Source organism: Perissodus microlepis, chromosome 9, assembly GCF_051167445.1.
Source record: "Perissodus microlepis isolate ML-2025 ecotype Zambia chromosome 9, ASM5116744v1, whole genome shotgun sequence".
Lineage (NCBI taxonomy): Eukaryota > Metazoa > Chordata > Actinopteri > Cichliformes > Cichlidae > Perissodus > Perissodus microlepis.
In genome coordinates this window covers 19,603,658-19,628,239 of record NC_140469.1, presented here as the reverse complement: position 1 = coordinate 19,628,239, position 24,582 = coordinate 19,603,658, and the positions used below count along the sequence as shown (strand labels likewise).

Below are 24,582 nucleotides of genomic sequence, written 5' to 3'. Positions count from 1 at the left end.
CGGAAATAGGAAAAATGACAACGGAAATAGGAAAAACAAAAACCGAAAAATCTCTGGCGAGACAATAACCCGACAACCAGTTGCAGGAACCAAAACATGCTAAGAATTGCGCTGGGAGACACTTAAAAGAAGGGTAGGATCTATCGGATCTGTGAGGAACGAAAAGATGAGAGGTAAGTGTGTTACCCAGGGGTGTAATGTCCAGGGGGGTTAGGGGGGTTATGACCCCCCCCAATAATCAGACCAAACCAATATAACCCCCCCCAATAAAATGATGAATTATCTTGCATAAATAGGCTGTTGATTTTCTTTACTAATTTCAGGTATTACCAACAAAATAGTTGCATGTTTAATCATCTGGGAATTTATCCAGATTTATTTATTTATTTAGAGATCTTGACCCCCCCAATGTTCAGCACAAAGTTACGCCGATGGTGTTAGCCTAACTATTAGCCTAAAAATTCATCATCAGTATTATATGAATCATGATAAAACACACCTACTATGTTTTGTGTTCCTGCAACTGGTCCGTCGGGTTATTGTCTCCCCAGAAACACTTCCCTTTTGTTTTTTCCTATTTCTGTTTTGAATTTTTCCTATTTCCGTTGTGTTTTGTGTGCTTTAGCAGCATTTTTCTTATTGCTGGTGTTTTCTTAAGTTGCAGTCCGTTTGGCCTTTCAGGGCCACCGCAGAAAAGATTGCACACAGACAGATTACACACAAGTTTTACGGAGGAAACATTGAAAAAAAACAACTTTTTTTTAATGTTTAATCATATCACCTTCAGTCTGAGCAACATGCTAAAATTTGCTAACATTAGCTTTGTTGTTGTTGTTCTGTAAGGCCTCAGGCACAGAGGCCTAGGGACTAGTTGACAAGGTGAAACTGGTCACAAATAGATACATGGTGGTGCACCAGAAACCACCCCGCGATTGATCCTCTGCCTAATCACACAAGCTTATCATGTGACTTAGGGTTAGTCACATGAGTGGGGCAAGGTCTCACAATGGGCTCACCTGAAACCTTGGCTGATTGTTACCCACAACCGTTTTCCCACCTTGACTCGTGTGATTAGGCAGAGGATCAATAGTTGGTCCACGACCCTGTTAGGGACACTCCCAATATGGCTTAAAAATCTGGGACTCTCTACCAATTGCTCTTAGAACTGAAGAAGCTTCTTGGATCACAGGTTGAAACGTCTTCAAGAAACTTAAAGAAGTCTGGAGGCTTTTCTTTCTAAGCTCTTGCTTAGTGCCTTACTGTTGCTTAACAGTAAGGCACTAATTCTCAAGTTTTTGAGTGGCAGCAGCAATCTGCTAGCAACCAAAGCAAGTTTACATGGAGGTTTTTTGTTGCAATGCGTAACACCTTGGTACCTACAACGGACAACTTGATTCGATATATTAGTGGCTCAATAATGCAAATTAACAATTATCAATACTTGGCAAAAGCCTCCTTTATCTAAAACTGCCGAAATGCCAATAAATTAGACGCATATTTCTTCATTTAATTATTGACTTGAATTTTTCTTATAGAAAGCATGTTTCCCCTTTTTTAAACAATTTTCTCAGAGATGTTGTTTCAGCAGTCACTTGCATGCTTGTGACTGCAAAAAAGGGAAGGATCATTTAGAAATACTCAAATACAAAGATTCTTATCAGGTTTTAAAAAGAAAACAGCTTGAACGTGAAAAGTACAGAAATGTTTTTACAGATAATTTTGCCTCTATAAGATACTACATACGTGCAGAATAAGGCACCTTAATAGTTTAAGTTTTCATATTATCACATTTGGATGATTTAAGCAGGAAATGCAATAATGTATGTCTTTTTGTTCTTACATTGACCACATTAACTGTTAATGACTATTCAGATGCCCGGTTATTAGAGTTTGTCATTTCATGGCACTTTGCCTGCACTGGGAGCAAATGGATCACTCTGAATTTGAATTTAATTCATCAGTGTCTGTTTTTCTCCCACTTTTACCCTTTCTGCAGTCAATTGACTTGACACACAGCGTTGCTGTTTTCATTGCCATAGCAGAGCAAAAGTCTTTAACTGCCTGTCAAGTTATACTCACTCATGAGTAATGACAACAGAACATCCATCTTGAGGGATCGATGTTAAGCAGTGAAGCTATTAAATGGATCTTCATCATGCAATGGTGGAGTGCACTCCATGCAGACCCTTTGCTTCACTAATGTCTCAGCGTTGTCTGCAAAGGGAACTGTTTTTACCCAGAGCTTATGTGTGCATATCTACTTTGATTACACAAGGGAGCCAAAAGCAAATGACTCACAGTGGGATGCCAAGACTGTAACATCACAGGGTTTACCTAAGAGTTATATCTTAACCACTGTGTAAGCAGAACTTTGAGATATTTTCTTCTTATTTCCGTATTTTCATTTTGCCATGTATTGAGTGTACTGTCTGAAAGTCAGTTTTTTAAAACAACAGTCACAGATTAAATTGAGCACATCGCATGTTTTACCAATTATACTCTTAAAATGATGCTTAAAGGTTAAAACAAGAAAAATCCCACAAACGTGAAACAATAAATACCTCACTGAAAATGCCACACTGCTTTATAATGATGTCTATGTAAATGCTACCATTAGCTAACCTGGAAAGGCTGAGCACTGCTGAGGTAAAGAGTCTCCCTGTGCCAGAGGTCTCCTTGATTTCCATATTTCACCCACAGCATCTGGCCACGGCCTGTAGCAGTGGTCCTCAAGTACACCGCCAGGTAGAACACATATTTTCCAAACATGTGGTAATAGAAGCGGAAAGCACAGTGGTTGTACGACTTGCCATCGTGGTGGGTGGGTTTGAAGACTGGACTGAGCAACACCGCCGTGTCTTTGAACTCCCGAGGGGCAGACGCCTCAATGTAGAGGTAGTGGCCATAGACAGTGCCCAATGTGTGGTCCTTCAAAGGGCCTGTGTTAAAGGATGGAGTCGGGCCTTGGTAGATGGTCCAGTCAAAAACATCTTCTCCAGTCTGTTCCTGTTTCCAGTTACACAGCCCATGTTCAAAGTCACACTGCAGCTCTGGAGCTGTGACACATGACAGAGAGAAATTCACTACAGACAAAACTACAACAATATAAAGCAATAAAACGCAATCAACATCTTGTCTTTGTCCATTTAATTGTATTTATCTACCCTTAAGAGAACTTGAATTTTCCAGACTGACATTGATAAACATTGATAAACACACAAAAAAGTGCCAGAATCAGTGCAGCAGAGTCTACTGGCCACACATGAAAATAATAAATATTTTCATATACAGTCTACAAGCAGAACTTGAGAATGCATGACTACGTTTTACCCATAATTTAACTTCGCCACAGATAGTGCCATTTCAGATCTACTGCTTTAACACAGCAAAGGCAGCTAATGTAGCGTTAAGCAGAAGTAAGGAGCTTCAAAATGCTTTATACAACTTTTATGCAAAACTTTTTTCATATCTGCAGTAACGCTACCCAGGACCTGCAAACAGATTTCAATGTGTGAAATTAGAGATGAGCAGCTTTATGTAAAATATCTGAACACTTCCTCCAACAAAGAATATAGTCCTCTTGGAAGGAGAAACAGATATTTTTATGAGCTGAATGCCTCAGATTGAACTTGTTTATTATTTCTGCATTTATAAACCAAGACTGTTGCAAGTCTGTTGCAAGTGAAATTAAATGAAGTAGCTTCATCTCAACAAGCTACGACAGGGGAATGCCCTGTAGACACTGATGCAACACTATGACGAGTACTTTTACTTTTGATCCAGAACAAACATCAAAGACACTCACAACATCCTGCCTCATCTGATCCATCCCCACAGTCGTCCACAAGGTCACAGAGCTGCAGATGCTCCACACATGCCTTGGTGTGCACGCAGTGGAAATGTGTGTGGGGTGGGCACTCATCCACCGCCGGAGGCAGAGAGCAGTTCTTGAAAGTGATATCGTCTAGAGCGGCGACTCCATCGAACACGCCGAGGCTGATTTTAGCCAGGGAGATCTGGAAAGGCTGGGTGATGCGTCCCAGCTGTACGGTGACCTGGTTCCAGTGGGGTCCTTGGTTGTACAATGTTCTCCATATGACAGTGTGGTTTTCAACTCCTTCGATTCGAAGTGACATGTCAGCAGCTCCCACAGATATGCCTGAATTATAATGCCTGAGGGGAATAAGACAGTGATGGAAGACAAAATGTTAATTTTGAATGGATGCATTCCCCCGTGCTATACCTGAAACCTTTGCCTTCATCCACATACTGTAGTGAAAATACTCAATGGACATAATACCTGAGGACACTGAAGGAAAAAAATGAACATTTATAAAGCTCCTGCTTTCTGCCTGGAGAACTTCTCCAATCACCCAGGGGAAAACTATAATCTGTTATTAGACATAAACCTTCAGGGGCCATAAAACTGTCAGAACAGGACAGATTCAGATACTTCTTATTGTGTGTGATTGTGAAAGATGACATATGCTTAGAGTGCAAAACTGAGACAGGTAAAATGATGAGTGGAGGTGAGAACGAGATCAAACACGTAGTAGAAAGCAGAGAGACAGCAAGTGGAAAAGCGTGACTCTATAGATGTAACAATTCTGTTTTTATAGCAATGAATCTTGTCAAACTACTTTGTGGGCTTGACAAAGAAATGAAGACTGGTTGTGATGTGCTGGCTTTAAAGTAGTGTGACTCTAACCAGAAGGTCATGGTGCAGGCAGCAGCCGATTGCTGGAACCGCGGTCCTCGGAGAGCAGCATTTGGAAACAGACTGCTGCTGTTCTTGAATATAAACATGAAGTGACCTGCAATGAGAAATGACAATTACTATTCAGCATCTACTTTTCTTAAAGTTCTGTAAACAACTTGCTTCACCAGACAGTCAGTGAGTCACTGACCAGAAACTCTTATGGAAGTTCTTTTAGCTAAACATCTTCCCACGTTGTTGTTGTTGTTTTTGCTCCCTTACGGGTCTATTTTATCTGTGTTTCCTTTGGGATGTCTGTGAAATACAATGTCTAGTGTAAAAGAGATTACATATCTTCTTCTTTTAAATTTCAGCACAGAGCAAGATGTTGTGGATCACACAGGTTGGCTTGCTGGCCAACAGCCAGGAGCCAAATATAGAAACGGTCAGTGCAGCAGCGTTCACACAAATCATAAAATCATGCCGTTCTGCAAACAGCACAAAAACAATAATAATAATAATACAGCTTAAAAAGCAAAGCTGAGAAAAAAGAAGTCCATGTTTTCAGCTGGAAGATAACTGCACGTAGGCACAGAATAGAAAAGTTCTTTAACTTGATTCTAGTTCAGGTTCTATCTTTTCTTTCTTACCAGAAATGCAACAAAAAAACCACATAGTGGCTATAATAATACAGCAGTGCTGTTTTATATGCTTCAGCCAACAACTTAAAACAATCTTTGCTGTAATTAAGAACTTGAAGATATTTAATAAGTGGGATGTCAAAGATTAGTGTCACTTACTAAATGGACCAGACCAACTGTGAAATATGGTCACAGTCTCTCCTTGGTGATTAAAAATAACTGCTGCAGAACAGTGAAGCTGACCTTTGAGTATTTGAACAGATAATGTCCTCGTCATTTTCCGAAGTGTTGTAATGATTAGTTTGGTAAATGGAATGGTTCTTATATAGAGCTTTCTACTCTATCTGAGCACTCAAAGCACTTTATACAACTTACCTCATTCAAACATTCACAACTATTCAATTCATACAAGCAAATTCTTTCTACTCTCACACTCACACTCACTCGTTCAACTTGGGATTAGTATCTTACAAAAGGATAGTTTGCATGCAGACTGAAGCAGCCGGGGATTAAACCACCAACCTTCGGATTGGTAGATGACCTGCTCTACCTGAGCTACAGCCATCCCATTTTTTTACATTTTCTTTTGATCGTTTCCAAGTGACTTCTAAATTTTTCCTTCATGAAATCAATTAAACATTTCTACAAACTTCTGTAAAATTCCCTCAACAAATCTTTCTTTACCTATTTAAGAGGAGAGATCACAAGCTTCTGTGATGCCTGGTCTGATTAATGGGAGAGTTGTGTCAGGAAAGACTTCTGGTGTAAAATCTGTGCCAAATCAAACACATGGAACCATCTGCTGTGGTGATCCATTGGGAAATGAGGGAGCAGCTAAAAGTTTCCAATTTTTAATGACAAATTATAACAGAAAAGTTATTTAATTGAAATTGTATGTATGGATGGATGCATGAATTAGTTATTCATATTAAAGTTTGAAGTAATGCAAATTATGGTGATTTCCCATGAGAAACAGCAAAATGTGAGGACACTAGGTTTCAAAATATGGAAGAAACCAATAAAACCTTGAAAAACATCAACATAAAGGCCAAAAGACTCACTTTGAGACTTGATAAACAGGACTTTCATAACTAATAGTTGATGTAATGGTGTCCATCTTTTGCATAGTCTAATATAAATCAGATTCCTTTCTTACTAATACATTACAAATATTTAGAGTATAGAAGACTGGAATAAGAGATTCAGTGTTTATCTTTGCAGAGCAAAGCGTTGGTGGTTCTCATGTTTAAAAAGTCTAGAAAGGCACAAACAGCTTGAATAGGCTGGTGAAACCATGCTGTCTAATGCTGTACAGTTTGAGGCGGTGGTGTGATGAAGTTGAAATGTTTTCTTGGCTCATATAAGGTGTCCCACTGCCAAATAATCACTCTTTGAACACACCACATACCTGCGCATTGTCACACCCGAGATAAGTCTTTGAGCGGTCACAGTCATCTACATCCTCAAACAGATGCTCCCACCAGGATGTGTGTCATTATTTCACAAAGCTTCAGTTTAGAGTCTGCACAGCCACCTTACAGAGCAGTTTTTTCACAGCATCTTCACACAGCCTACGTGGGAACAACAACAGATGGTGCCTGCGTGGAATCCGACTTCAAGAAGACTGCTTTTAAAATCCGTCCCTATAGACTTAATTCTCTTCAGGGAAGAAGATGTGATGAGGCATAAAAATACAGTTGTATGTTGTGCCACATAAACTTCGAATAGACCTCTGCAGAGTCTTGTTTATTTCTGTAAATAATGTTAATATGCATAATGGGTACAAGTATATGTCGATTTCCTTTCTATTATTCAGACGGCTGAGAAAGCGTTTCTCCATGAAGTGCTTATCTCACAAAAGACAGTGCGGGAATTTTCTTCCACAAAACCTCAATTTAATCAGTGGATAATATTATCTTTTTTTCTGGCTAGAATCCAGTGAAATCACGTTATCGGCTTACCACATTTCCATTCTCACATGGTGGCATTGCTACAGCAGATTTGTGGTATGTTTGTTTCCCTTACCTTCAGTGCTGTTCGTGGAGTGGTCCAGTGGTGGTGGGCGACCATAGTAGTCTGGAGGTACCTCCATTGACGAGCCCCTGACCCAGTCAAAGCCATCGCCGAGGGTAAGCTCGTACCAGCCACAAGAATCACTCTTAAAGTCACACTCAGAGGCTAAATATATTGACATAAAGGACAAAGTTACAAAAAGGTGAGACTTGGATGTGAAATTAACATTAACAGATGATTTTCAGCCACATCCCATGATGTTTCCCAGAAGATTTATCAGACTTTAGTGTTCTAGTGATTCTACTGGGCCTTGAAATGAGCATGCTTTGTCAAATTATGAGTAAAATGTCAATAATACAAACTTAATCCCAAGTTTTACTGCAGAGAAAGATTTTTAATATGCAGATCAATCATTTGAATGGATTTAACTTTTTTTTTTTTTAAAAAAAGCTTCTACATTAAACAGAATGATTTCCCAAAGACTAAACTTACAATAGGAAAACTGGAGGCCACAATTTAAAACGAGAAGTTTTGATGAATTTCCGTTTTACTTCTCCTCCCTTTTTTTTCCCCCTCCACCTGTTTTGTGAACCACCTGCCACCAATAAGTCTTCCCATATATCCCTGCTGTTTCCCCACTCAGTTGCCAGGTTCTCTTTGTATTTCTTATGAACCATTTCCAATCTGTTTTCTCCGTCTGTTTTCTTGTATTGACTCTGGCATCCAGTTTCTACTGTAGGTCTGCTGTTGGCTGTTGGTGGTGAAATGTGCAAACACACAGCTGCTTTTTTATTCTCTTCTCTGTCAAGATGATCTCACACTGCTTTAATAATGTTGCGGTCTGGGGAGGCCAATCCATGATTAATGGTGTGCTATTGTGTGTTTTCTGTCCAGGTATGCTTTGACTGCATTGCTAAGTGGATCAGGGATCATTGTTACGATGAAAATTTCAGCCGCTGTCGATCAAATGCTTCCCGTGTGCTACTGCATGTTGTATCCAAATCTGAGGGTAGTTTTCTTCTTTCATAAATCCACCCTGTTGTTGACACTCACCGTGATGATTTGAACTGAAAAAAATTGATACACACGTGTTTTTCCTTATTTTGCTACCTTAAGAGTTGCTTCTTTACAGCCAACTTTCCACTAAAACTATTTCTGGATTGTTGCTGGATCGACTTCTTCTTTTGTCCTTCACTTGTCCAGTTTTCTGAAAGTTCTTAGGACACGCTGCACAGATTTTTCAGCTAATAGTTTGTTGGGAAACACCAAAAGTTGCAAAAATCCTTTTTTTTTTTTTATCCTTTTCAAACTGTGTTATCTTTGGAATTTTTTGTAACGGGAACAAATTATCTGTTTTTGCAACAGACTGCTAATAGCAAAGTGACCAAAGAAGCAGTTTAAAATTGGTTCTTTGCTAAGTAGTCTGTTATGTGCAGACACAATACTAGTTCCTCTGTGTTAAGTGGCTTAACAAGTTTTTTAAAACTCTCCAGAAAATCTTCAAGTATAAGAACTTGACTACAAACGAATAAGAGTGAGAAAAACTCTGAGACCTTCAGAAAGCCTGAAGAGCTGTTGCTCAAGAGAAAGTCTGGTTTCTTGGAAGCAAAATATAAAGAAATGAGTGACTAAAGACATTTGCACAGTACTGTAACTGTGATTTGAAGTAAAATATTTATAATTTTTATGGGTTTTTTTTCACTTAATAAGAAATGTATCATGCAAAAACAAAAACAAACTAGTTCGCCACAAATATGAAGCCTAAAATGTGAATGTGGTATCAGATAATTAAAAAAATATAAATCATATTTAACTAAGGTAATAATATAGTTCAAAGTGGATGAACAGGAATTCATGCTGCCTGTCGCTCAGTCGAGCATACCAGTGCGATTTGGTTTGTTTTCATGTGTGAACTCAGATATAAGATCCTTACGGCAGCTGGCTTCATCCTCTCCAGAGGAACAATGCGGGGTGAAGTCACACACTTTGCTCTCCTCGATACACTCCCCATCATCGCACACGAACCACAAGGGAGGGCAGGCAGGAGGAGAGGACACCCTCCTCCCTAAGAAGGACCAGTAAAACACGACATTAGTACATTTGGATGAGAAAGCAGTATTCACTGGCAAGACGCTCTTTGATAGTCAGGAGCTAATAAAGAGTTACAGTTGCTACCACAGTTATTAATAAAGATGAACTTAACTGTGTTGAGATAGAGTGCATTAGCTATGTTATGGAAGACTGGATACAACTGTTGAGTAGTTTGGATATTTTAATCAATATCATCTCAGACCTTATCACTCAAATGAACTCAGCTTCATTCCTCTTATTAGGAGTATTGGAAACATTTGAAAAATTGCCTAATTTGTAAATGGCTTCTGGCTGGCTACTGAAATGAAGTCTTTTAAAGGCTGCTTTGCTGCTGTATCGAGTTTTTAGTATCTCTCTTTGAAAAGAAATAAGGAATAAACTCAGCCGAAAGGATTAAAACTGAGAAGGATTTGGATTAATACAGCACTAAGAGGTAAAGCTGTCAGGTTTTGTTACGAATTTTAGTTCATGTTTTCTCTTGGCTGCATTTTAAAAGTATTTCATACTCTGAAAATATTAAATACGTTGCATGTCCCACTTGTTTTTGCTTCCCGTGCTTGTCTTGTTTCCCACTTTTCTGATTTGTTGCCCCACCCTAATTTTTTTCACCTGTGTCCAGTCAGCCCTGTCAGTCTTATCTCTCCCACTGTCTGCATCAGTTTGTCACTACTCGCTGTTTCCAGAGTTCTGCGGCTTTTCTCATTTCACTGCTTATGTGTCCTTGTCTCCTTTGTCCTTTGTTCTCCCGCCCGTGTCCTGAAAATCTGTCTCAGTGTTCACTGAAGGAGGACAGAGGAGAAATGAGGCTTGCTGGAGGACCAATAAATTACTTTAAGATGATCCACCTTTCTGCCCTGCATTGCTTCTGTTTGTAACTTTAAAAAGCGTATGGCATCACTTCACATTAAGCCACGTTGCGATCCTAAATATAAATCATGTCGCGAGCACTGTTGCATCAGAAATCATGAAATGCAGGAATATTTGATGCAGTTGCATCAAATTTAATTGGCATCGCTTTAAAACGAGGCTCACAGGCGAGGATGTCTCATTTTGTTAAATGCTTGCTGTCTTTCTCTTTCCTCGTGTCTCTCCCTCGCCTCATCTGCTCGTATCTTTGTGAGATGGAGTAAGACGCGAGGAGAGGAATCAAGGATAGGCATTTCTGGAAATGAGAACTGGGAGTGGTCAGTATGTGTGCTGTCTTTCTGTTTTTCACTCCCTGCTGTTTCCAGAGCTTGCGTTTCCTGCTGCTGTAATTTTTTTCTTTTGGATTGTCTTTTTGTTGAATTCAATTTGGAGAATCACTCAGCAGCAGTTTCTTCTGTTATTATGCCTGCCAGTCCAGTGTGTGTCCACACTCTAAATGGCACATAACAGCTGCTTACAGATTGCTTTAATGTTCAACTAATTTGCAATAAGAAGAATGAGACTGTCTCCCTTAGAGATAGGATGAGGAGCTCAGTAATTCAGGAGTGACTCAGAGTAGAGCTGATACTCCTACACTTAAAAGGAGCCAGCTGAGGTGATCCAAGCATGTCATACTGGGAAGAGGCCCTGGGATAGACCCAAGATACATTTCGTGGGTAGCCTGGAGACACCACAGTGTTCCCCTGGATGAGTGGGAGATCTGGGCTTCTCTGCTTAGGCTGCTGCCCTTGTGATGGATGGAGGCATCATAGCAAATAAAACCTATGTGGATTCTTTTCTCTCAAATAAATGGGATAATTATAAAAATATTGTTTGAAGTTGCACAAAAATTATGAGGATATTTGAGCACTATTTTTTTTTTAAAAGAAAAGATTGGTCTGTTAATATTTAACTCAAAACTAGAGCAAAGCTCAACCCTTTAAAATGTGAACCATGAAATAATTGTAAGAAATTAATTTCAACTTTTGAAACTGAAGAATTTATTAAACCCTCCAACTGTTTGTTTGTTTTTTTAGTTAATTAAATAATAATTTGCATATATGAGTTGTAAGTTGTATCATATTTGCTGTACTGGGCTTCTTTTTTGTATCGAATGTGTCAAATATGATAGGCAAGGCATTAAAGTGTTAACCAAAACTGGTCTTTTAACATTTAATGTATAACTGCAAAGCTTCACCAAGCGGCTTTGTTGCCTGAACTTAACCAGAGGTCCAAGTCATTACGTTAACTCTGTACATCACCCACCACAAGCATAACTGAATATTATATCATTTAAAAAGGTGTGCCTGAAAATAGTTTTCTGTCTGCAAACTTGTGCGCTCAGTTTGAGAACTATAAAATGAACTCCTGTGCAGAACATAAATGAAAAATAATGATTGCAACACAACGTGGTAAACAGTTACAGCAACTTAGTTCCAAAGCCACATGCACTCGATCACAGCTCAGATATATTGGTTATATTTTGATCATGTGAAGCCGCCAGTACTGAGTCTAACAAATAAATCGGCCATAGATGAGACAGGATGAATAATAAAGGATGTATAAAAATCCTCTGTAACCTTGTGGTTGGCATGATTAGATGTCGGACACTTTTCAAAACAGTGTCTTAAATCGTATATGTGCAGCTCAGGTAGTGTTAGCAGAGTTTTGACTGTAAAAGAAAAAAGTATTAAGTTGATTTGAGTTTAAAATTTGACTAATGAGCTGTCTGTTATGCACTATTTAGCATTTGGTTTATTGGTTTTTATGTGATTAAAGGGACACTAACAGTCCTCTTTTGAAGTCTGGAGCTTTTAATAAATCCACGGTGAGTGCAGAAGACAGATGGAAGCAAAGGGACCATGAGCCAAGGTGACACTGAACTGTCTCGTCTACTTAGACATGCCAAACTAGGCTTGGTGATGCTTCACCACACTCTTAAGAATACGCAGTGACAAGATCTTTTGCATTATTAAATACTCTTTGCCACTTTTTCCCCATTTGGGAGCAGCAAAAAAAGAAAGAAGGATAAAAGGCTGTAAACAAAAAACTGACAACTTTAATATTATATAGAAAGCATGTTGAAAACAGTTGCCTGTTTATACAGCACCAGCATTCACTCCTCCCCTGTGTACAGTTTAGATCTTCACCATCTCCTCAAGAAAATAATGTCTCATTAGCTGCTGCTCTGGTGCCGGGTAGGTATTGAATAAGTCTACTGGGACTGACCAAAAACAATGAGCTGAAAATGCCAAGAGCAACTCTCCACATACAGATTCCAACTAGATTTAATGTTTACATGAAAAATGTACATTTTTGAAAGTTTTAGTCACAGAAATTAAGCCTAGTTACGAAGGCTCTCTTCCTTAACATACAATTTTGCCACAACCTCTATGAGTTAATTTTTTAAAGGTTATTCACATTCATCACAAACGAGCCGAGCTGCCCTGCTCTGCATCCTTCTACACCAAAGTCCCATCATAAGGACCTGTTGTTATTCAGTTTGTGGTGAAAATAAGCTCAAGGTTGTAGTCTAAACAAGACGATCAATAAAAAAGTTCAACTGCTGTTTATTTCATGATGAGAGAACATGAACAGGTTGTGGTGATGCTATGCTTTGGGCTCGCAACTGTATAAAATAATGTGAAAGCAACATGTTCAGATTATGTCCAAAATGCTAACTGGACAGTGCTTTATTGAACGCTCCCGGTCAAGATATTGAACCGCATCAAATTCATCATGGAGCTGCAGGCGGCACGTTACAGCCGACACAAATAAGCCAACACACACAAAAAACGCTCCATATTCAGAGCAAAACATGCACTAAGCACTATTTTAACGATGCAGTTATTCTGTTTTGAATGCCATCCCAGGTGTTTTAGCACCCTACCTCCCTGGTATCGGTATTCAAAACAAGTTTGTGGGGGTCTGTTTATGTGCGGCGATATTTCAAAATGTCAGGGTGTGAACTTGTGCTGTCTGTGTGGTGCGATGTTATTAATGGTACCAGTACCAGACACAGCCCCGCAGCCGGGGCTGAAGGATAAGTCATCGATGGCCAGGACCTCAGAGGCCTCGCTGTCAGCTGAAAGTTCTCCTCGAATCACCACCTGGTAGATAAAGAAAGAAAGAATTGATAAAAGAGTACTCAGCCACCACTTTTAATTTACACCATTGGTTTGCTTTGGTTGTCATGCATGCATATAGTATGTGTAGAGCATCTGTGCATGTGGTGTTTACTGTGCTTAGACATGTGTAAGCCTATAGCTCTTGCTCCAAGCTAAAGCTGTGAGCTTATTCACATGTTAGTGGGAAACTAGTGGGAAGAAAGGACAATGAAAACAAGAGAAGAACAAAATCACCAAGAAAGAAATGAGGCACAAATAAGACTGACAGAAGTTGTTCATAATATAACTTATATGAGCTTAATCTTCCTATTTTGGTGTGTTAACTTGCTCACATTTACTTGCTGGCAGCATAAATGTGCAGTTTAAGGCTGATGTGATGTAACCTCTGCAGTTCAGTTAGATGTGATCTAAAGTGACCTGTGATTTTGAAGCAACACAAATAAAGCTGATTCAAATCCAGAGGGGTCTGTTATTGAGAAGCACAGCCATAAACAAACCAACCAGTTACATTTTCTTCGGCAAACATGGGCCAAATCTGTGATTCATACATTTACCAGCCACTTCTTTAGGTACACCTGTCCTATAATTACTCTTTAACAGCCAATCACATGGCAGCAGCCCAATTAATTTATGCATGTAGACTTGATCAAGATGACATGCTGAAGTTCAACAGATGGTAGGGTCAGAATTTGGTGTAAGCAGCACGAACTAATCTATCCTACGTTGTATCAGTGGTTCAGGCATCACAATGAGTTACATCTGAGAGAGGGTAAAAGGTCTTAACATCCAGACTTTGTGTCAAAAATGACACAGTGCTATAAAAGAGTTTATCTACATGTGCTTTTGCTAATTGTAAATCATCTTTATTCTTGGTTATGAAAGTCACGAAAGAAATCTAATCAATATGCTGTATGAAAAATGCAGTTTGAGTAATGAAAATTATTGTAGTGTTTGGATTTTGTTTGCATAGACAAATAGACATGATCCAGTTTAGATTTGTGTCTCTGTGTGTTTGCAGGCATGTGAAAGATAAGAAATGTGTCACTAACCCATCATTATACATAATTCTGAATAAGAGAAATGGTATTAAGTGTCATAATTGTTGAACACCGAACTATAACTCATAAGATTTTTCTGACAGTTAATGAGGCTTAACTGCTTGATACTGATCAGATTATAATCAGGTTTAAGTTTAATCGATATAACAAATAATAGTAATATAATAATAGCAGGCCTCTCACTGAGACTGGCCTTGGAAGGCGTGATGTGTATGTGTGTGTGTGTGTGTGTAAATTGTGAATGGCAAACAGAGCTTTGAGGAGAAAAAGTGAGGAAAAAGTATTCCTCTGTATTAGAATTTACAAGAGATTATGTTAAAATGGATGTAAAAACAGGGTAATTATAAATTTATGTTAAGAATAACATAGAGGGAGGGATGTGTATTTCAAGGGATGAATGGACTCAGATGTGGGAATGGCAATGGAGGAGTACTTCCTCCAACAGCTGGAGGGAATTCGGATGGAAGTCTTTGATAAGGTTCTTTATTACTCCGTGTCAAAAGGCTCATTATGATGGGAATCCTCCTGTGTGTTGGAGAAACTGTGGACACCAACAAGCACATCACACCCATATTATGTGGGACTGTCCTGTGCTACGGACTTACTGGAAAGACATTCATGGTACATTACAAGGCATTTTTGACTGTACATTCTCTTTGGACATGAAGACAATCTTTTTTGGTTGTATACCGCAGAACTGGTCTAAAAATGATACATGTCTGTTAAGAGCTTTACTTGTTGCAAGTAAGAAAAGTATAACTAAGAAATGGTCCTTGCAAGATATACCGACCTTGTCATTATGGTGGGAAATTACACTAGAGATTTATAGGATGGAGGAAGTAACAGCTCATGTCAATGACAGGGTGGGTTGGTTCCATTTGTGTTGGGATAAGTGGGTCCTATATGCCAATACCCATAAACCGAATCTTCTTTTCAAAGCTTGAAACCACCAACCTAGCTAACTGGTCACCCCCGACTGTTTTTTTTTTGTTTTTTTTTTCTCTTTCGTTTTGTTTTGCCCTTGTAAATTGTGTTGATTAATGCCTGTAATCACCTTCGTGAAGTAATATTTTAGAAATAAAGAATTAAAAAAAAAAAAAAAAGAATAACATAGAAAAAAAGAAAATGTAATGAAGTGACGTTAAAGTTTTTTAAACTTTAAATCATATATGTAGAAAAGTCAAATAATAAGAGGACGATATAGTGTGGCTGGACATCGTGTGATTAGACGCCAAACAAATGTAACTGGATGTCTTCATGTGTGGGGTCAGATGTAATCTCAGAAGATGTAATGACTAGAAGGAGAAGGGGGAGAAAGGATGACCAGGTACTAAAGTGTTGTGCAGAAATAAATGGTTCTTCCCTTTCTCTTCTGTGAGATGAGCAGTTCAGAAGATTGGATCTAAGAAATTCCAGCAGAGACTCTAGAGCGATGAACTGCTGCCCAAACTGTGAACGTGCAAATTAGTTTTGTATTTTTTGTTTTTTTCTCTGCTCAGGTTTACTATGTTAGATTATACATTCAAGAGAGTTTGGATTTCCACTGTATTCCTGGGGGATTGAATTTCCACAGGCTGCTGCTGTCCTGTTGGACTATTAGTATCAACACGGATCAGAGATGCGTGCATCATGGTCGAGGTGTAGTCATTCTCTTTTCAACTCGTTTATCAAAGATGAGAACAAAGTCAGCATTAGCTCAGAATAGGTTAATTAAACAAGTATAATTCAAATGATTTTATTCTGTTTTTATCCTTTTTTTAATTCTGCTTTTGCTTTGCTCCTTGCTTTTTAACCCTTTGTGAAACAGTAAAGGTAAAAACCTGAGTATTAATCTGCATTAATATAATGCATATATTACAGCTCACTCCAGCCTCTGAATGCAACAGACTCCTGGAGTTTAGTTTTCCAAGTCACTGCGCTGATCTAGAGGAGAGCTGCCATTAACAGGTGTGGCCATAGAATTTATTTTGACTCCCAAGGCTACTCAGGGACAAAGGGACCATGGAGATATGTGGGGTAGACACACAGAGGAGAGAGGTAGCTTAAATGCATTGAGTCTCCTGAGTTATTGGCTCCATCTAAGCTCTGCACTGCCTGCTGGGGAAGACATGTAGTATCAGAGATTAGGACTTTTTAAACAGAGAGCTGCTCCAGACTTCCTGTACAAGAGTGCTGATCCCACAGATCGACATTCATAGTGTACCTAATGAAATGGCCAGTGATTTTTATATCATATGTGACTTCATTTGTATTTTATTTTATTTCTTAAATGACAGAATCAGAGTTTTTTCCACTTTTGCTTTGTGCAGGTTTACTAAATGGTCCTCAACCAGATACAGTTCTCATTTATTTATTCAGTGTGAAAAGAGCTTTGTTTAGAGCAGGGGTGTTGAACTCCAGGCCTCAAGGGCCGGTGCCCTGCAGGTTTTAGATCTCACCCTGGGTCAACACACCTAAATCAAATGATTAGCATATTACCAGGCTTCTGGAGAACTTCAAGACATGTTGAGGAGGTCATTTAGCCATTTAAATCAGCTGTGTTGGATCAAGGACACATCTAAAACCTGCAGGACACCGGCCCTCGAGGCCTGGAGTTCGACACCTGTGGTTTAGAGTCATCAACAGATATAAAAATGTCCCTTAGCATTCTAATATTTGGGATAAAGTCTTTTTCAATTAAATAGTTATTGTCACAGTCCCACCACTCATAATTCCAGCTCTGTATCGGCATACATACAGAACATTTGTGCTTCAAAAAGCCTAATTCAACGGTTAGCTCTTTTAATCCTCACCCTCTTTCTAATCCTCTCACAAATGTATTGGCTTCTACTGAATATTAACTTATAAATAACACTTTATGGGCTTCTTATCAATGGAACAGGCTGCTGCAGCTCTGCTACACAAACAAAGGCTACATGAGCATGTTGGACCGTGAAGCTTTATTAAACCTTGTTTTTGCAGAATGCTGTTATATTAGCTGATCCTAACGTTTGTGGGTTTTGTCCGTCTTTTTGTAGTGCCTGTCTTTCTTAAAAAATGTCAGGATCCATTCAGTTCCTATTAAATTATTTAGAATTTGAGTGAGCCTAATATTATTAATGTCTTAAAAATCGTAATCGTTATTACTGTTAATATTCATATACCCATTCAGTTTTCATATTTGTTCTCACTGATTATTCCTGATTTCTGTTTAAATACTTGTTTCTAAATTTATTACAACAGGTTGTAACAAGTATGGGAATAAAATAAAAAAAAGAAGCAACAACAAAAATAGGTGGATAGATGAAGGAAAAAAAGGAAGAAGAAAAAAGAAATCTAGCAAAGACCTGACACATGACCTGAAAGAGACACCTGACCCTTTAATAAATCTGTCTACTGTTCACTGAAGCCTCATCAGAAATGGTCTCAATGGACGGGAGCCTTTGAAGAAGCCCTTCTTAAGGATGGGAGACAGGGAAAAAAGGCTAATGTCAGCCAAATTACACAAGGCTTGATATAAAAGTGAACAGCATGAAATAATGAATCCAGAATTTTGGCTCAGATTGTTGTCAATGTGTACAGAGGAGGTCAGGAAAGAGATACAACAGTGAGTGTCCACAGCCTTTTAGACACAGTGGAGGCTCGGTCATGGTTTGGCGCTGCATTTCAGCCATTGGTGTCGGGATCATGTCCAGTTTGATGGAATTGTTAACAATTTATCTGGAAAGAGTCTGATTGACAACAGGTTCATTTTTCAGCCTGACGATGACCCAGAAAACTCCTGCTGATGCATATTTGGATAGAAAAAAGCACAGAGGCGCAGTATCAGTCATGGATAGGCCTCCCCAGAGCTCGGACCACAATATTATTAAAGCAGGGTGGAATCATCTTGACGGAGAACAGAACAAAAGGCAGAAACATTCAAAGAACAGCTTTAAATGTCCTTCAAGAAGCCTGGAGAACTATTCCTGAAGACTTAAAGAAATTACAAGAAAGCTGCCTAAGAGTTCACGCTGTACTGAAAAATAAAGGTGGTCACGCTAAATATTGACTTTTCAGCTCATTAGAATTGCAAAAAAGTCTGTTTTTGCCATATATATTGTAAATCCATGTCTGTTTACATATATTTGACTAAATAACTACACCTATTATCCCTTTTCCTAGATGAATAGGAAGAAATGCTCTGTGCACCCTACTGAACATTACAACACATTAAAACAGTAATGTGTTGTTGTTTTGGTCAATTTAGGACCTTAACTGGTTCACACTGAAATCTAATAAAGTAAAATATATATCAAAACTACAACTATTACAAATAAATTAGATCTGATCAAATGATCAGAATCAAGCTCACAGATTTGCAGTGTAAACGAAGCCTTAGTCAGAGTGCTATCAGAATAATATCATAGACACGCTGATCAAAGTCCACAGAGCAGCGTTTATCTGCACCGGTGCAGATTTACAGCCTGTCATTTATGACTGATCTCAGCAAACAGTAGATTGCGTCATCAAGACTGCTCAGAAAAATAGAATTTCCATCAGTCACACATCTCAGATGGTTTTTCTTTTACCTCCACAAGTGAAAATTGAGGTCACAAGGGTAATATAATCTACAGCAATGAGTTTACATAACTGTTTATTTAGGATTTCACAGCTGAGCCGGAGTGTTTATCTGATCCAGACAGTGTGCCCCCGCTTTCTTAAAATCTTGGGTATTTTTATCCACAGAGTCATGTCGTTATTGTGAGTAGAAGCAGCACAACAAAACACCCTTAATCATATCGCAGATTAGATTTTCATCCTCCAGCTTCTGGAAAAAAAATTTATATGGGTGATATATTTTTTGTTGATCTTACAAGATTCAAGCTGACCAAATGAAAAGTTCTTCCGCTACACAATTAAAGAGCAAATCTAACCTCAGGGTGCAGCCCATAAAGCAAACTGACTGAAACTGAAATCACGGCAAATGAAAACCCAATTAACCAAACTACCTTGGAAACAGGAAGTGGATTAATGGAGGGGAAAGTGAATGTTAGCAGAGAGGTGGCCTCTCTTTACTCCCCCTGCTACTGGTCGGCTACATCACAAAACTGAGCGGGCACTCATAGGGGACAGATGGTGAAGGCAGAGAAGAGGGGACGGTGACACACTGACATTGTCTCAGGACACTGGAAGGACACAACAGCAGGCTTCACAGGACTCCAGATGGCCTCTTAAGAGTAGGTCACTACCCTCGCAGTGGATATAAAAAGCTCCTGACGTGAAGCTTACTTCTTCTGTGACGACTTCGCTAGTTACAATAAACCCTACACTGCATTATTAACACTGTATACCATAACACCTACTAAACCTGAGAAAGCCTTTGAACCAGATTATAGTAAAACATCAAGAGGTTATGATGTAGGCCCAACGTCATGACAAGCATGACTTTTGACCATTTATTGGGATGACCTCCATATAGTTCAGATGTTTTCTCCACCAGCTCCTGATGAGGCAGCACCGGCAAAAGCCAGAAAGAGCCTAAGCCTGAGAGCTCATTTATGTGGTCAACTGAGGTCCTGAGCGGTTAGCTAATTATCTGGCTTTCTCTGTTGGAGGGGCCCCAGGCCACAATATGGCTGCTAGACACAAATTATTTTAGTTTATATGTTCCCAGGCAGAATACTTCACTTTATCAAATTAGGTCTAGTTGCAGGGCTTAATGGGAACTTGATGGCATCAGCGCTCACAATCAAAAAGGTGTGCTTTCCACAAGAACATCCCGAGCTCTGGTGTAAATGTTCGACTCCTTAACCGCTAAATGCACCATCCCTTATGTTGCTAATTTTGTTTGTGTGCTGCTGGGATCGTTTTTAAAAACACCTGTCTGCTGTGGCTGAAAAATGACTCGGATAAAAAAGATAGTAAATCAAGGAAGCAAAAGATGTTTGGCTGCAAAGCCAAAGCAAGGGGATGCACAAAATTGAGGGAAAATGCAGTCATCTGATGATTCTCTTAAATGTTATTTAAGGAAACAATGATAAGAGCAGCTTTAAGATTATATTGTTTAAATTAAAGACAGTAGGTAGATTGTCAAGTTACAAAGACAATAAATTATATGTTATAGAACCTGTTTTCATTCATCAGTCAAAGTGCAGCTCACAGGAAAAGGATCCAAGCATCTAATGGATATATTTTTCTTTTCTTGTGCCTCCAAAATCTGCTCTCGGGTTTTGCTGCTCATTCATTTTTATTGTGGGCTCGAATGAGCTGCATTCGGACTTTTTCCTTTTGTAAATTCTACTCAGGAGCAGTGCAGAGTACGAGACACAGCTAATGCACTACAGTGATACTGAGCTACAATACAAAAGGCACAGTACAATTTAGCACATTTGCTATGGGCTCTTACTTTAAAATATTAAAACTAAAATAAAAAAGAGCTTTTTCAAATACTGCACAAAGACTACTGTATAGTATCAGAAAGATAAGAGAAGTAGCACTGCTGGTGCCTAAGGTAATAATACATTTGATTAAACGCTAACAAGCTGGAGTCGGGGGTATTTTAAAGAATGGTTTAATATGTATGAATTAGAAATTAAATACTAATATAACTGAGACCATTTGTGACACCATGATCTGATATGGGACACGCTGTTAGTATTAGACAGTAATTACACTGTTACAGACCTGAAAACTGTCATTCCTGGAAAAGCAAAGGATTTCCCGCAGCCACGTATCCTTCTGTAGTTGAGTTGAGGGTTTCCACACTGCTGTGCTCTGACCTGCTGGATGAGTTTGAACCAGGACCTGAAGATCTCCGTGAGTTGCTCCAAAATAATAATAGAAACTCATCTGACAAGCAGAAATGAAAAGAAGGTGATCAGGTGATGTCACATTGGTGGAGGCTGTGGTTTACTGTAGATTCTGTTACCTGGCAGGTGTGGCTGGGTGGGAAGACTATACTTTTCAGGTCTGCTGTGGTTTTGTTTCCTCTGACGGGTAACAGGGACAGAAAATGTGCTGAAGGGAGAGAGGAGGAAAATTTAAAGGAAAACTTTCATAATAGGTGTTGTTATCATTTGGAAATGACAGCTGCTCCAACCTGATTTGTTGTTTGTGTGGTCATGTTTGAGTCCAGCGACCTCAGTTGTTCTGGACCACTGAGCCCTCATTTCTGAGCTTTGGATCAGGTCACAGAAACCCTCCTCAAAGTCACACCTCTCATACATCGAACCTGCAGCAGAAAATGGTAACACATATATTTCACTTCTGCTCTTTTGTTGTTAAGCCTCTGATGTAGTTCACGTCATTATAGATTCAAGTGTAAACTGCAGTTTATAATTCAAAAGTGCCGTGGCGTATTTTCAGAGGTATCAGGCAAGATTAGCAACCATACAACAATCACTGCCCATTTATAGATCCTTGTTGACAAAATTTACTATCCATCATAAAAATGTACTCAGTAAAGCTTTCGATTAGATTAAACTTCTATTTGTTTTATTCTACTGATCTGGATTTTAGAGACCAGCCCTAAAGCTACAGATTTTTAGAACAAGGCTTACTCCTAAAGCGCTAGTAAGATTAATGATCAAAAAAAAGTTTTGTAACTACAGTACACAATAAATGAACAATAAATGACCAAAGATAATAGTTCTTAATGGTTAAGGAAGAAAAAATATTATTTTAGAAAATGCACTTTAAGACAGTTGTTTATTCTTTTAGTCCCATTATTTTTTTCAGTTGGATATAAGCCTGATAGTTTAGAGTGACACGTCATGATGACACATAGAGGTGGAAAGTAATGAAGTGCATATTAATTATTACAAATATCTTTGCCTCCATGTACTCCTTAATTACATTTGTGAATCCTCTCTGTGGTCTTCCTCTTCTTCTCCTGCCTGTCAGCTTCATCATCAACATATCAGCACATGTCTACACCATCTCAAACCAGCCTTGTTTCTCTAACCTTGTCTCCAAACTGCTCGACCTGATCTGTCGCTCTGATGTACTCATATCTAATCTCATCTGCTCTCACTCTAAATCAGAATCTTAAAATCTTCAGCTGAGCCTCCTGTCTTTTTGTCAGCCCTCCAAACCACACGTCACATCAGGTCTCACTGCCGCTAACCTTTCCTTCCACTCTTGCTGCTATCTTTCAATCACAAATCACCCCAGACACTAGTCTCCACCCACTCCACCTCTTCTCTACGTCTTTTGTGCAATGTCCAAATGACTGTACTTTCTACTCCTAACATCTTTAAAATAGGTTTGTTACTTTAGGCTTAAGACATCTGAGGGGCATTGTTGATTACTTCACATCACTGTGCACCTCCCAGACAACAGACATCAAACTGATGTGAAGCTAAATGGAAGGATCAATAACATAAAAGGCAATCATATTGGTGAATCCACCATTCAAGGTGCACATGTCAATGTGTTGTGGTTGCCGTACTTAGGCATCTAGCTTAGCCATACTGAAGAGGAGTGAGCATAAAAGGAGTAATATTTTCAGGTCATTTCAAACACAATGCTTCGAACTGCTCAACAAATATCAGTAAACACAAACTCTTTCTGTTTCGGTGCATTTTGTTACACACTTTGTGCAGCTTAAAGCAACAGGAGTTCTCAGGGAGAGAAAAGAAAAGTAAATGTGTGATAAGTTTGCTCTCAAAGATGAAAAAAGGATGAGGATAAGTTGTTCTCCACTGCATTTAATATAAAGAGAAAATGTTTGATTCACAAGCAAATTTACAAAGTCTATGAACTGAAACCAGATCGTGGATAAAAATAGATTTTTACTCTCGGATTTTTCTATACTGTGTGTCCATTTTCACATTTTACTCACAATTGTTTTCATCGCTGCTGTCTCCACAGTCGTCGGTGAAGTCACACACACAGTCCTCAGACACGCATAATCCGTGAGAGCAGGAAAAATCCTGGTTCGAACAGGTGTTGGCAGCCACTGGCTTGAATACCAAAGTGAAGGCTAACACCAGCCACACCAAGCCAAGCGGTGACGCCATCAGCAGCTTATTGTTTGCCCTTCAACTAAAATGCCTAATTTTCACCTCCAAATGAAGCATTTTTCTGTCAGGACATGAGGAAGAAGTCCTGGTGTAGAGCGGCTTTTCCTCACTGTGTACAGCGTACTCAGCTCCTGGATTGATACCATACGTGTGCTCAGCATTCATGCTGTAAAGAGTAATAAATGGGTTTTATTGCTGTTACTCAACAAGGTCACTGTTCCTGCTCATGTGTTTAACATGGACACATGTAATGACAAAGGGGCAGAAATAACCAAAGTCTCCTAAGCCCACATTTTATTGCCTCTATTTTTTTTTTTTTTAATTTTGGATTGAAATTAGATTCAGAAATGATCTTTACTCTGTACTTAAGTTACTGCATCTTGCATGATTGTGACAATACTTCATATTTTGTGTGGTTTCCCTCTTTTCCTCCTGCCTGGTAGCTCCATATATAACATCCTTTGTACAGTATATCCCCTATCCCTCCTCTGCACCATGTCAAACTTGTCTCTCTAACTTTGTCTCCAAACTGCTCATTTCTAATCTTGTCCATCCTGGTAACTCCCAAATGAAAATCTGACCCTCTTAAGCTCCGCCTCCTCCAGCTCAGCCTCCTGTATTTTTCTCAGTGCCACCATCTCCAGACCATACATCAGGTCTCACTAGCATCTTGTAGACCAGGGGTGGGCAACTCCAGGCCTCGAGGGCCGGTGTCCCTGCAGGTTTTAGATGTGTCCTTGAACCAACACAGCTGATTTAAATGGCTAAATTAGCTCCTGCAGTTCTCCAGAGGCCTGGTAACGAACTAATCATGTGATTGAGGTGTGTTGACCCAAGGTGAGATCTAAAACCTGCAGGACACCGGCCCTCGAGGCCTGGAATTGTCCACCCCTGTTGTAGACCTTCCCTTCCACTCTTGCTGCCACCCTGTCACAAATCACCCCTGGCACTTGCTTCTTCACCTCTCCCCTGCAGTGTCCATTTCTGCGGATAGTCGACCCAGGTGCTTACTGTACTATTTCTATTCATTCCATCTTCACTGTTACACCTGTCACTTTCCCATTC

At 39.3% G+C, this 24,582-nt stretch overlaps 1 protein-coding gene across 1 annotated transcript in view; it reads right to left on the bottom strand.

The window, feature by feature from the left end:
• The window catches only part of malrd1 (MAM and LDL receptor class A domain containing 1), a 67,629-nt gene extending 44,115 nt beyond the window's left edge, over positions 1–23,514 (bottom strand). Inside the window, exons 1-10 of the mRNA XM_084939941.1 lie at positions 23,337–23,514; positions 21,594–21,725; positions 21,423–21,511; positions 21,179–21,343; positions 13,361–13,457; positions 9,284–9,415; positions 7,363–7,515; positions 4,709–4,814; positions 3,806–4,173; positions 2,623–3,056 (exon numbers count right to left, since the gene is read on the bottom strand). Coding sequence (XP_084796067.1) covers positions 2,623–3,056; positions 3,806–4,173; positions 4,709–4,814; positions 7,363–7,515; positions 9,284–9,415; positions 13,361–13,457; positions 21,179–21,343; positions 21,423–21,511; positions 21,594–21,725; positions 23,337–23,514 — 1,854 coding nt within the window. The remainder of the gene's footprint in view (positions 1–2,622; positions 3,057–3,805; positions 4,174–4,708; positions 4,815–7,362; positions 7,516–9,283; positions 9,416–13,360; positions 13,458–21,178; positions 21,344–21,422; positions 21,512–21,593; positions 21,726–23,336) is intronic.
• Positions 23,515–24,582: the final 1,068 nt, after the last annotated feature.